Source organism: Stegastes partitus, unplaced genomic scaffold, assembly GCF_000690725.1.
Source record: "Stegastes partitus isolate 25-593 unplaced genomic scaffold, Stegastes_partitus-1.0.2 Scaffold1186, whole genome shotgun sequence".
In the NCBI taxonomy this organism is placed as follows: domain Eukaryota; kingdom Metazoa; phylum Chordata; class Actinopteri; family Pomacentridae; genus Stegastes; species Stegastes partitus.
The window spans coordinates 60821-73413 of NW_007578917.1; the positions used below are offsets into that span (position 1 = coordinate 60821).

At 41.1% G+C, this 12593-nt stretch overlaps 1 protein-coding gene across 3 annotated transcripts in view; it reads right to left on the reverse strand.

Moving 5' to 3' along the window:
* The window catches only part of ptpn13 (protein tyrosine phosphatase non-receptor type 13), a 47799-nt gene that overhangs the window by 13465 nt on the left and 21741 nt on the right, over positions 1-12593 (reverse strand). For all 3 annotated transcript variants that reach the window (XM_008297099.1, XM_008297098.1, XM_008297100.1), the window contains exons 8-19: positions 9590-9682; positions 7961-8054; positions 6677-6887; positions 5596-5670; positions 5336-5507; positions 4737-4887; positions 4481-4619; positions 4040-4192; positions 3368-3550; positions 3081-3243; positions 2324-2759; positions 1565-1671 (exon numbers count right to left, since the gene is read on the reverse strand). In XM_008297099.1, the coding sequence (XP_008295321.1) occupies positions 1565-1671; positions 2324-2759; positions 3081-3243; positions 3368-3550; positions 4040-4192; positions 4481-4619; positions 4737-4887; positions 5336-5507; positions 5596-5670; positions 6677-6887; positions 7961-8054; positions 9590-9682 (1977 nt within the window). The remainder of the gene's footprint in view (positions 1-1564; positions 1672-2323; positions 2760-3080; positions 3244-3367; positions 3551-4039; positions 4193-4480; positions 4620-4736; positions 4888-5335; positions 5508-5595; positions 5671-6676; positions 6888-7960; positions 8055-9589; positions 9683-12593) is intronic.

Genomic DNA, 12593 nt, shown 5'->3' on the forward strand with positions numbered 1-12593 from the left:
GCAGTTAACATTTTTTCTCTTTCCTCAATAAAAGCCAACAAAAGAAACAAGTTTATGTCCAACTGCTTTTGTTATGAAATTCAATGACTGCTAGGAAGAGAAGGATTTTTATTTTATGTGTGACAACCGACTGTCAAGTCTGTGCTCAGACTGTAAAATATAAAAAAAAAGAAAGAAAGGAAATTCTTTTCCTATCATTAAATTAAATGAACTTTCTGAGCACCAAAGCCAGCCAGCCAGTTTAAAAGGCATGTTATCTTAAAAGAAAAAATAGAAGAAGCAGACATTCCACCATTTATCAGAGCCAGAAGCTGTATAAACACAAAGAATTGTATATATTCAATTTTAAGACTGTCCTTGCACTAATAATGTGATGTGCTGTTTGGTCAAGAAATTTGAAAGACATGTCAGCTTTAAATTGTCATATTTCTTCAAAATTACTGAAATGTAAATTGCTATTGAACATATTGTCTCATATAAAAATTTGCCAAAAATAAACCGTTTGCTCTCAGTATATTCTGTAAAAAGAAAAAAACAAAAAAGCAAACTGTGTGAATCCATGTGTAAATTCTCCATCAGTGGCTGAGCTGCAACTGAAAGCGCTTTGACAAAAATTCTGGGACTTTTCAGCCGAACTGCAGGCTGCGTTTACACAGAGCAGGTAGGACACAGACATTGAAGTCAGTTTTTAAAAGTAAGTAGTAAAATATCGATAGTTTTTTCAAGTTTTAGTACCATCTTTGGACACCTGGAAAAATGTTTTAAATGCTGATGGTAGATTTTTTGGGGGGGAATTTTTGTAAAATAAGTAATCAGGAAAAAAAATGTGACTTTCGCTTTTTCCTTTTTTTCTGATTTATGGCATTATAGGTGTCATACTGAACAAAATGTAGATTTCTTCATTGTGTAGGACTTAAAATTGCAGTAAAAATGTGACAGTAGCAAAAAAATGCTCCAAAACCACTTGGTGTTCAGAGGGTTAAACGGAACTAATTTTCAGATGCCCAGTATAGAAAGTGTTTATTCACATCAGGAATTTAAAAAAGTATTATAAATCTATATACAATGTTTGAAATAAACAACAATTTTGGGGGTGTTTTTTTTTACATTGTAATTTAAAAAAAGTCATTTTTAAAATAAATGTAGTGAACCTGCCAGTGCAGCAGCAGTAGAACAAGAAAAAACGACAACATGACACTGTTACTGGGACGTACCAATGTCACTCACTCACTCACTGCAGTTACTGCTCACTTTCAGAACATAACATATTTTATATACATGGTTGTCATGGTAGCTTCATTTGCTACTGTTAGTGAGACAGGTGGTTGTGATAAATAAAAAAAAATAAAAAATAAAAAAAACCCCTGTGTGCTGGATCTGCTCTTTCTGCTCTTTACCAGCTGGTGTAAAAAAAAAGAAGAGAGATGTCATGTACTACTCTAGAGTCTATCAGAATTACAGTTGCACAGAAGTATTTCAGCACAGATGTATGTGTCATAGTGGAGCTCTCCACCTCTGACGATCTGCTTCATCAGCACCATCCTACACAGGTTGGCGTCCTTACCCACTACGTATGCTTGGCCAGTATCCTCTATGGAAGAAGAGTCAGATTCTTTTTTGGACCTGCTGAGGCTCCAGGCTGGGCTGCTGTGGGACGCTGTGCCAAATGATCTGAGAAGGTGAGAGCGACAGAAGGAGATTAGCCTGAGGAGGAAAGCGGGCTGAATGTAAAAAAGGTGTTCTCTGCTACACTGAACACTCCGTGGTTCTTAATAATGTTTAGGCCCGTTAGGTTTTCGTGCGTACAGAATCCCAGTCGAGTTGCACATGTCATCTGTGAGGCTGACACAGGAGGGAGCAACCGGCAAAAAACAGGTTTACTAATTAAAATAGGAACACACACACACACCGGTAGGCACAGTCACACGAAAACACAAGGGCGCATGTGCACCCACACACACAGACCCCCGGAGGGTCAATTAGAGGCTGGAGGTAGAGTTCTCTGTCTCCATAGTGTAGGCAGAGGTAAAGTCCCAGTGACTAAGTCCTCACTTAGTAACCTTAGTGTGTCCTACAGTGAGCTGCAGACTCTGACATTGAAGACTCGACAGAGGATCTACACATTAACACAGGACCACATTTCCTTAATTAAATTTAAAGTAAGATATTGAAGGATGAACTAAAAGAACAAAATACATTAAAATATTCCAGTGTCTGCAGATATGACACTCACTTTTCATTACTGTTCTCACATAAAGCCCACCAGTGTGTTTAGGAGACAACCTGTCTCTTTGCTTTTAACATTTCACTTTTCTCAACTCACTTGTCCTGTTGGTTTGACAGGGAGTCGGTGTCTGAGTTGGCTCGCTGATGTTGTGGAAAGTGAGAGGCCACTTGGTTGGGTGGCGGCTGACTCAAGCCGCTGTGCGACTGGCCATGATATGACTCCACCATTCGGTGCTCTGGAGACTCTGGCATCTGCCCGAGGTTGTGGTGGGAGCGGCTCATTATTCGCGGATTGGAAAGGACCGTGGAGACCACTGGATTGAAACCTGGAAAGTGAAGCTCATCTTTGACGAATATTGGGCCGGAGGGTGCCTTGTTGAGGGCCACCTCTGAGTACGAGATCCTCTTCAGGTGGTCCGGGTTGGAGCGCGTCGATAAGCTGGGGGCCAGGCTGCCTGAGCTCACCGTCCTCGCTCCTGCATCTCCACTCCGAGGGTCATGGGAATACTGCAAACTGCTCAAAGGGCTGTTCTCTGATGAGCAGGAACATGAACAGACAATTAATGGAACATTTATAACAAATCTTGTCATTATTTATTATTATAGCAGAGGTAAGAGGAAAAAAAATAGCAGAGAGATTCCAAAGAGCTTAGGTGGAGTTAGCGTTGACATCAAAATGCAGTTTTCTGGAGAATGATGTGTCATTTTCAGGTCTACTGTGTTAAATGTTGCTGTGACATGTTAACTCTGTTCTCTGTGAAAGTATATATAATTTCAGGCAGGCCAAATGTTCAGCCTGAGGCCATGTTAAAGAAACGCCCATACAGATGTGTGGCTGCTCCTTTCTTGTGTACCTAAGTCCTGCAGCTCCTGGTTGTTCTGGCGGGCCTTCATCTGCAGATGGAACTTGTGCTGATCGGAGCACAGCTGTAGCAGATACTGACACGTCTTGTTGCTGTCTGTCTGAAACAGGTGCTTAATCCCGTCGGATGTGTTCTGAAGGCAAATCTTCTTTTTCTACGGAGTGACAAGTTAAACATTTAAGCGAAAGGTCGATCAGCCGGACTAATCTCCCGTGGAAAATGTATTTGCTACGGTGTGGAACAGTTTTATTTCTGACAATAAAGAGATAAGTGCATACTGTAAAGGAAATCTTCTTCGTCTCCCTCCAGGGGAACCTTAGCACCGCAGTGCGATTTCCATTAAGGACTTCAAAAATGAGCACTCCTTTGGAGTAGACACCCAGCATGATGCCCGTCTGAGATCTCTTCTCAGGAAGCACTCGGTGGAAATGGACTCCGTACTCTGTCAGCCTCTGGCTCACCTTTCAGACAAACAATACAAGCGGCCTTAAATTATTAGAAATTCAAGGTGCTGAGATGGAGTAGTGATGCGAACGTGTACTGAGACAGATTAAAACAGAATGATGGACCTTTTCATGCAGAAAACAGGTTTTTCATGGGGTCAGTGATCCAATATGAGAGCACAATTTTTCATCTTATTGCATGCGATATGATTAAATTTTGTCCAGCAGCATGAAGCAAGGAGCTGTTTTAACAGACTGTAAACGTAGCACTGAAACAAAATCCCAAAAAACGAAGATAAAATGCAGTGGCAGGGCATAACTACCTGTTTTGGAGTTAACATTGCAATTTTTTCGCCCAAAGTAAACTCTCTGGCACAAATTGCTCTTTGTTTTTGTCAGAAAATAAACAGTTCAGCTGCAAATCAGAGCAAGACAAATACAAGGCGTGACAGTATTTTGGTCCATCTGTATGACACTTTGATTCATATTTACTCTGTAGTTGCTAACCTTGAGGAACTCAAACTCCGCCTCTGACTCTGATGCTCCGTAGTAGTTGCTGTGAAGTTTGGGCAGTTCCTCCTTGATGGTCGTCTGGTCCACTTTATCCAGAACAGACACGGGCAGGTAGTGCTCCAATCTGAAGTAGGTCTTCCCATGGAGCTGAGGCACCGAGATCAACAACATTAGTCTTAACATCAATTTGTTCTTTAATGATGTTTAATTTAATCACACCAATGTTTTTTGTTCCTATTCTGTTTTTTTTTTTTTAACAAGCCACTAATTTACATTGTGTTTTAATATTGTGATTTTAAAATGTTTTATGTAAATATGGTTTGTATACAGAAGAGTGATTAAACAAATAGAAAGGTAACTGAAATAAATAATTAAAATCATAATCAGATTCAGTTTAAATTAGTACTTTAAAGAGGAAAAAAGAAGATTGGGTACCTCAGGTTGGTAGTCACTGAATTCAGCCTGCAATGCCAGTGAAGCCAGCAGCATGGCGTTTTCTGTGTTACACCGCATCCTTTCCTCCAAGATATCTTTCCTCAGCTGAAGGTAGTACTGATGTTTGGTCATAGCATGCCTGTTATCCACAAAGGCACAGTCAGATCTTTGGTTATCTTACATATGATACGGCAACATATGCTGTGTGATGATGAAACTCGTGTCGTTTAGGCTTTTGGCTAAAATGTTCACTTACTGTATGAGATTGACATCATCGAGGAAGAATTTGATGCGTAAAAAAAGGTTAAAAGGCACGTCAGATCTCCTTTTCTTAGGCTCCTCCTTCCATCCCTCGGGGGCCACTTTGGACAATTTGGCATCAGGTTCGACGAAGAAAAACTCATGTTCTGTGTGTGTGTGATTTTTAGGAGGAGAGGAGTGAAGAGAAGCCAGTCAGTGAGGTCAGGCAGGCATACTTTTTGTACCTTTATGAGACATCAGGTGGAGTAAATGAATCTACATGGAATTACAATAAACCTCCATGAAAACTAACCAAACTGCACTTAATACATGTGATCTTACAGTTGTATATTTTGCATTTAAAGTTATTCTAGAATACATTCAAATCCATTTTAAGTCTTTCACTATCAACACTGAATTATCAGAATCTTTTCACATGCGTGAAATGAAGCTTTAAAAACCAACCAACAACCTGAACTAGCGAGGAATAACTAATAAACACTGTTGTAAGGTGGCGACATAACACAAGCAGGTGCACACTCACATCAGCAAATACAGGTATCTCACCCACACACACCTCAAACCACAAACATCCCAAAGAGCAACACAAAGTACCTCTGAGGTATGCGAGGCCGAAGAGATGGTGCTCCACCAGCCCGATGTGGGCAACCACCATATCAAGAACGTCTTTGCACACTGCCTTGATGTCACAGCTCAGCTCCAGCTTTTGGCCATTCAGCAGCACCACGCCCACCTTCCTCTGCACTTCGTCCACCTTACCGCGTTTCTGGAGTAAAAAGCAGATGGAGCAGCGGTTTAAAAATAGAAGATACAACATCATGAAAACACTGGCTTCAAGACATTTACGTCCTCACCATTATTGAAGAGGGAACAGACAAGGGGACGCAGGGCTCGCTGGCCATCTTCACAAACTCGGGTCCGTGAAAGTTCTGCCATTGGTGTAAAAATAAAAGTTGTTGTTATTGAGAGAAACTTTATCTAGCTAATGTTTTAAAAAGTAATTTTGAACGTTGGGCTTTTTTCATTTGTTTCTTGATGTAATTACTACTGGCTGTATCAAACTGCTGATTAATTACATGACATCAGCAACACACATACGATTCATGATCAGCTCTGAAAAACAATTAAAACACTTCCTTTCCCATCATATCAATGACAGAAACTCATACGATGCTGTGCACTCACTTCCTTGTTGAGTTTGCTAACTTTCTACTGTAATCGAGTCTCATCAGAAGTGGAAGAGCAGGATTCCTTTCTTTCAGTTTAAAGCTCTTTAGTTTTTCCAACTGGAAACCCCCACATCCTAAATTACATCAATTTAAATCTACCACAAACATACTGCAGCAAAAATGTCTCGCCTTTGCAAGTATGATTAACCTATTAGCAGCATAATAATATACAATATTTGAGGTTTGCTGCCAACATCAGCAGATTTGTTGTTATGCTTACCACTTGTGTTGACACATTTTCACAGTTCGTGATAGTAGGTGGGATAAATCAGACTTACCCCCAAAAATCCCACATGTTCCACAACCCCACATATTTGTAATTACCATACGGAGGCTGAAATGAATTATGTATTCCAGTCAGCAGAACATCCAGCGAGCACAGCCTCAACAATTTTGTTGCCAATGAGCTCAAGCGATTTAAAATTATACATCCATCATCAAATATTGCAATACAAACAAGCTTCAAGCCGTGGATAGTCAGGTCTTGCAAGCAGTGAGTTCCAGTTGCAGTACGAGTGTTGAAACGATATCTTTGAATCGCTTTGTGGAGGTGGCTGTATCACGTGTGTGTTTATGTGCTCTAAGTGATAAAGAAAGCTGTACTTAAGTGACAATCATTTTTGTCTCTGAAATTAAAGCCCAAACAACTGCACGGATCGTCATAACATCACAGATGATCATATGCGGCACGTCACTGAGCACAAACCTTGTTTTTGCGGAGCGGTAAAGAAGAGGTGTAAAGAGGGTCTTGAAGGTCGAGCATGGAAGATGGGACCAAGGGGTCATCTGTGGGGTAGAGATTGGCCCTGGACAGCCTGCTGGCCAGGTGGGCCTGGAGCCGCTGCACCTCCTCCTCCTGCCTCTGGAGGAGCAGCTCGGCTCCAACCAGACCTTCATCCGCTGCCCCCTCACTTTGTCTGCAGGGAAAAGAGAGGAAGAGGGTGGGTGTCGGAACAGTTTGATAATGTCTAAAAAGCTGAAAGGAAACAACTGTTTAATGCAGGAGTCTGTTGTTTTAAATGTGATGCCTGTCTTTGTTTCACTTTTCCAGAAGGATTACAAAGAGATGTTACGTATGAGATGCCTGATGTTTTCGGGGGGAAAAAAAGAGCTCTGGGGAGTGCAACAGATTGAAAACGTGGTTTTTCTGTCAGCAGACACAGCAGCAGCAACAGCAGGCAGTTCAGGTCTGTAATGCCAGAGATTAGAGAGATAGAGAATGCTGAATGTGGATGTCACATTAGATGACCTCACTAGTGAAGCATGGGCCTGACCCTGCTGCGCTACACCAGCTGTGTGTGTGGCCCAGAGGACCAAACAGGACAGCTTCATCTGTGGCTTCACTGTTCAGTGGAGGCTTTGTGGTGAAGGCACTGATTCTTCGAGGGAAAAAATGAGCTAACACATACAACTATGTTGATTGAAGGCATACACGCTGATGTGCATGTGAGCAGGCGTTTATGCAATATTTCCAACCCAATCTCAATCATCAAATCAATTATTAAACCATCTTCACAAATGCCAAATCAGTTCAGTCAGAACAGCCATTACAGAGTCTTAAGGATCTACTGGGGGGGAGTGTGGGTGAAGAGGGGCTACATAATACCGCACTATCATCCGTCTGTTATACCTGCTTTATCCCGTAGAGGATCACAAGGGGGCTGGCGTTTATACCAGCTGGAAACTCACACAAACTCACATTTCGACAAATGCAAGCTCACAGAAAAAGGCCCCAGATGACCAGCAGGTTCAAATCCAGAACCTCGCTGTTGTGCAGTGACAGTGCTAACTCATGAACTGTAGCCCCACACATAAACAATACATTTAACATGCAGCAATTTTTACTTTAATATGACTAACTGAACAAAACTTGAAGATTGGACATGATCTAATAGGTTCCACAAAGGGAGAGACTTGTATATAGATAAGACTAATCTAGCTCCAGGGTGGCCAGTTGGGGGAGAACAAGCAGCACTGGTGTGTGTTTTACCTGTGTCTGTTGCGACTCGTCAGTGAAAGGGCGTCGTGCTCAGATGAAAGTGCCAGCTGGGAGCCATACCTCATCCCTTCGCCTGGTTTCTTAGCTGGAAGAGACACAGCAATATGAGCTGCACAAACAAACACAAAGGACTACAGCTTGTTTTCAGGAGTACACAATCAAATACACTCCTTCAGATGCAGACACCCACACTGTGCTGTGAATGTACCTGTATGAACGTGTCAAAGCAGCAGTTGCAGAATACTGAAGCCAGGTCGAATCAACACCGCAAATAGAACGGCTTTCGGCCTGCATTGAAAGTGTGTGTGTGTGGAAGGCTGCTGTTTGCATTACAGCAACAATATGTCTCAGACATCTCTGTGTCTTAGAGGTTATGACTTAATTGTACACTTCATTTGAAAGGAATTCAAACAGGCTTTCTTTTTAGAGCACCTTTAATATACTTCAGACATTTCCAAATGGAACTTTCTCCACTTCAATGTCAACATTTTTCACAGCTGACTCAATTCAATGTCAAACTTTGGCTCAAAATGGAGACAGTGTTGAATGGAGTGTGGGTGTTAGGTCATACTTATTATTTTCTTTTTTTTTTATTTTTGCTATTTGATTTGATCGCAGCAGTAGAGATGAACACTAAACATGGGAAGAGAGTCGAGGATGATATGTAACAAGAGTCCAGCCGACTGAGAAATGCCTTAAACATTAGACTAGCATGTGTTCATGTGTAGGAGAACCTTAACTAAACGTATTGATTTATTGTGCTGACAATGTTAGAGAAATTAGTCTTGATTAGCCACAGCAGTGACACCATTACTCACACTGTCTGTTACTATCATGATACTGCTGTCTTGGTTATTTTTATTGCACAATTTCCTTTTGCACTGATAGCGAAAAAGCATGTTATCTTGTGCAACTATCTTGTGAAACCCATCATAGAGGAGGATGTGATCTAATTCCATAAGCAACACCAGGAAAGCAGGTGATTTGGAAATTACCTTGAAGCGGGTAACTGCCAAGGCAGCTGTTGTGCTTCTTGAAATCAAATCAAAGCAGCAAACTTCATGATTTCAAGCCTACGAAGTGTATACTTTGGGATTTGGCCATAAGCCTGTAGAGAATCTGGCTATGAGCAGAACAGCCCACAGTTAGTGGTCAGAAGAGACAAAGAATAATTGATATCTTTTGCCAGTCGTTTTCAGTCCCCGTCTTTGCTGTCCAGAACACTGCTGGTTTTCTAGTTAAATGCATTCAATCACCCTTCCAGGTGTAAATCTGTCATTGATTAGACAACCTAAATAAAAACCAGCAGGGCTCCGGATCCACAGAAACTGATTGAGAAGCATGTAGTCCCATTGCGGGTACTTCTTCTTTTCTATTACCTGATTTATTTCATCCGTTGTGCTGGAAATGTTACTGCTATTTTGAAAATGTACTGCTCTTTAAATTTTACTCGCGTTGCATGCACACAACGAGGAAAAAAAAGTTATGTATGTGCAGCACCTGCCAACTGTTCCTTAAAGTTTGCACACACAAATCCCATTACATCACTCTGTACTGGATATAGCTCCATGAAAAACATAACAATGACATGGTAAAGGATTCCTCACAGGCATCTGTTACCTTGCCTGTACTCTGGATCGGAGGAGGTCACTGAGGGGCTTTCACTGGATGAGCTGTAATCGCTGTGGTACCTCTGGTGCGTGTGGACTGGGTCTGTAACAGAGAGAGACTGTCACTACAAACCAGATCATATGCAAACCATGCAGCTGTACAAGGAAATGTCAAGGGAATGTACCAGACATAACCTTCATGCACATTACACAACGTAAAATGGTTACATGGATTTGTTTGGTGTTTTGTTTCAATGAGGGATGTTAAGGTGAAACCGTTTTTTTAAAAATATCTCACGACACAGAACTTTACAACAAGTTTCATCACTCCTTACAGGACGTGGACAACATATGACCTAACAAGCTACTGTTTCTTCTACAGAGACCCAAATCCTGTTCAGACTGACTGCCAACCCAGTAGAATGAGACACACAGAGCAGGTATTAGTCATGCTGTTGGTAAACACTCCTAATGAAAGGCATATGTAACTGCACAAGAAAGCAGATTTGGCACCAGTCTCTGCAGACATGCCTTCTGTCAGGTTAGAGGGCCTGTTGTTGAGGGCGTAATCGTTTGTCTTGCTCGACTGGATGAACCCAAAGCAAGTACAGACCAGCTCACCGCACTTATTTACTTTTCTCAGAGCTATGCTTCATAAACTCAGTAATGAACTAACATTTCAGCGGTAACAGGAAAACATAAACAATACAGAATAAAGCCTGAACCTTAACCTGATGTGTCATGTGTTCTCTCTGCTGCAGAACTTGAAAGTCCTGCTCGTCAGTATCAGCTACATAGCTCGAATTCATTGCATTCCCCAGCCACTGCTCACTCGGTTTAGCTCACAGTTTCACAGTACAACACACTTCTCTTTGTGATGATGTCCATCTTATGTAAACATCCTAAATACAAAAGCATTAGGGCCCAGGAGCAACTCGAATGTAACTAAGGAAGAAGAGGACTGGTCAGACTTTCACCCAAAATAGTTTTTCATCTTCCACAGGTTGGTGAGTCATGAGTTCCTTTGACACAGTATCATCTCTGTTTCAAGGACACAAAGGAGGAGGAGTCTCTTTTGTGTAATTTACAGCAACTTACCCATGCAGTAACAAAGACTTGCACATTTGCTCAAAAACCCACACTGACACATACATGCAGATACCCACACAGCTGCAGTCACCTGCCCTATAAATACAGTAAGGATGAATTTGGAGACTTAAAGGGTAAAGTAAGGAATATAATGCAGATTTAAAAGCATCTCGAAACCTACTGGTCTCACAAGAACAGACCACCACTATTATTATGATCTTTCAAAATGGGCTACTTAAAAATTATTCTTGATTGATAGGAAAAGTTGTGAATGAAACTATTTTTTTTTCTGTACAACAGGAAACATGCATGTATAATAATTACTCAGTTCCCATTACAAATCTCTAAATGACTTGCAATAAGCCAGGAAAAAACTGAAAGGTGATTTCATTCAGGATTATCCTAAACAATCTTGCAGTGAAAGAACATTAACCCTAACCTCACCATTCAAAAAAATCTTTACTTTGGCTCTAATGCAGTCTTTTTATCTGTGGTCACCGCTATGTAGTCTGGAGCAATGTCCCACCCACAGCACGATCTGATTGGTTACTCATCAGCCAATCAACACTGCAGCTTACACACTGAGAAGCTGTCTTTTAAGGTGTCATATTCAAAACACTAACAAAGGCATTTTAAAATAAGCTTTGTGTTGGACTTTGTGTTATTCAAAATTTTCACAACAGGGTATTTATTATTGCTGTAAATGTATGTAGGGTTCTAAATATTGGTTCTGGATCTTCTTGATTACTGATAATAGGGATCAGTACTGACATCTTGTCTCAAAGTCCGCAAGAGAGGATAAGTGTTGAGTAGAAGGCAGATACGGGATACGAAACATTGCTGCCTCATCAGTCTATTAAAGTGACACTATTCTGTCATTCAGACAAAGGTCACTTCTACAGTAGTGGTACTCTTGGCCTAATTCGGACACACTCAGCACAATGACGGAGAGAGCCACAGTAAACACGTGATATCTGTCACATGGGTGAGATTGGACGGTACGTCATGTGGTCTATAATGCTTATAAATGCACTAATAAACAAAAGGATGAGTCTAAACTGTTAGGGAGCCTATCAAAGTGTCCAAATAACTATAATTTATTTATGATTTCCTAAACACAGGCAATTCTGTCAATGCTCTGGATTTACCCTGAAGACAACCACTATTTAACACCTAATTTAAACGGAGCTTATAAACTCTGTCTCTGTGTTTGACAGCTCACCTGTCTGAGGTGAAGACAAGTACAGAATATCTTTCACCATTAGATCCTGATCAGTTCTGTCTCCATGTCGCAATAATCTATGATCTTACGTACTGTTTATTGTGAGTACTGACGCATTAATGTGTCAACAATAAGTTCAGACTCATGTTAAAAGGAATACAGAAACGTTATAAGGTTCGACATATTAAGGCAGCCATCATGATTTCCTGAGCGCTCATTTAGACATGAAGGTGACCTGTTTGGTCACTGCATAGCTCCTTCTTAGTGCAACTCTCCACTGACTGTTATTGTTTCCAAGGAAATGTAAAATATGACAAGACTAACCACAAATACAATAAACTGGCTGAATTTTCGGAAGCCCATCCTCTTTTTAAAGATGAAAATGATAGAGGAAAATCAAATAGTTATGTGATTTTTGGACAACAGTTTTTCTCATGGAGTCACGCACAGTTGCTAGAGAAGCAATCTGTCCACATTTTAATGCAAACAACATCACTTCGGGGAAAAATAACCACAGTCTGCATTTACCTCGCCTTGCCTTGTCTTCTCATTTGACCTCACATGAATTATTTGTTTTTCCCTTCTCCTTGCTTTCTTGCCGAACTGACACTTCTGCATGAGCTTTGTGTAAGTACACAAACAGCTTCTGTGGGCTACGGCCTTTTGGGATATTCAAGCTGAGAAGAGACACAAACTCAGGTTC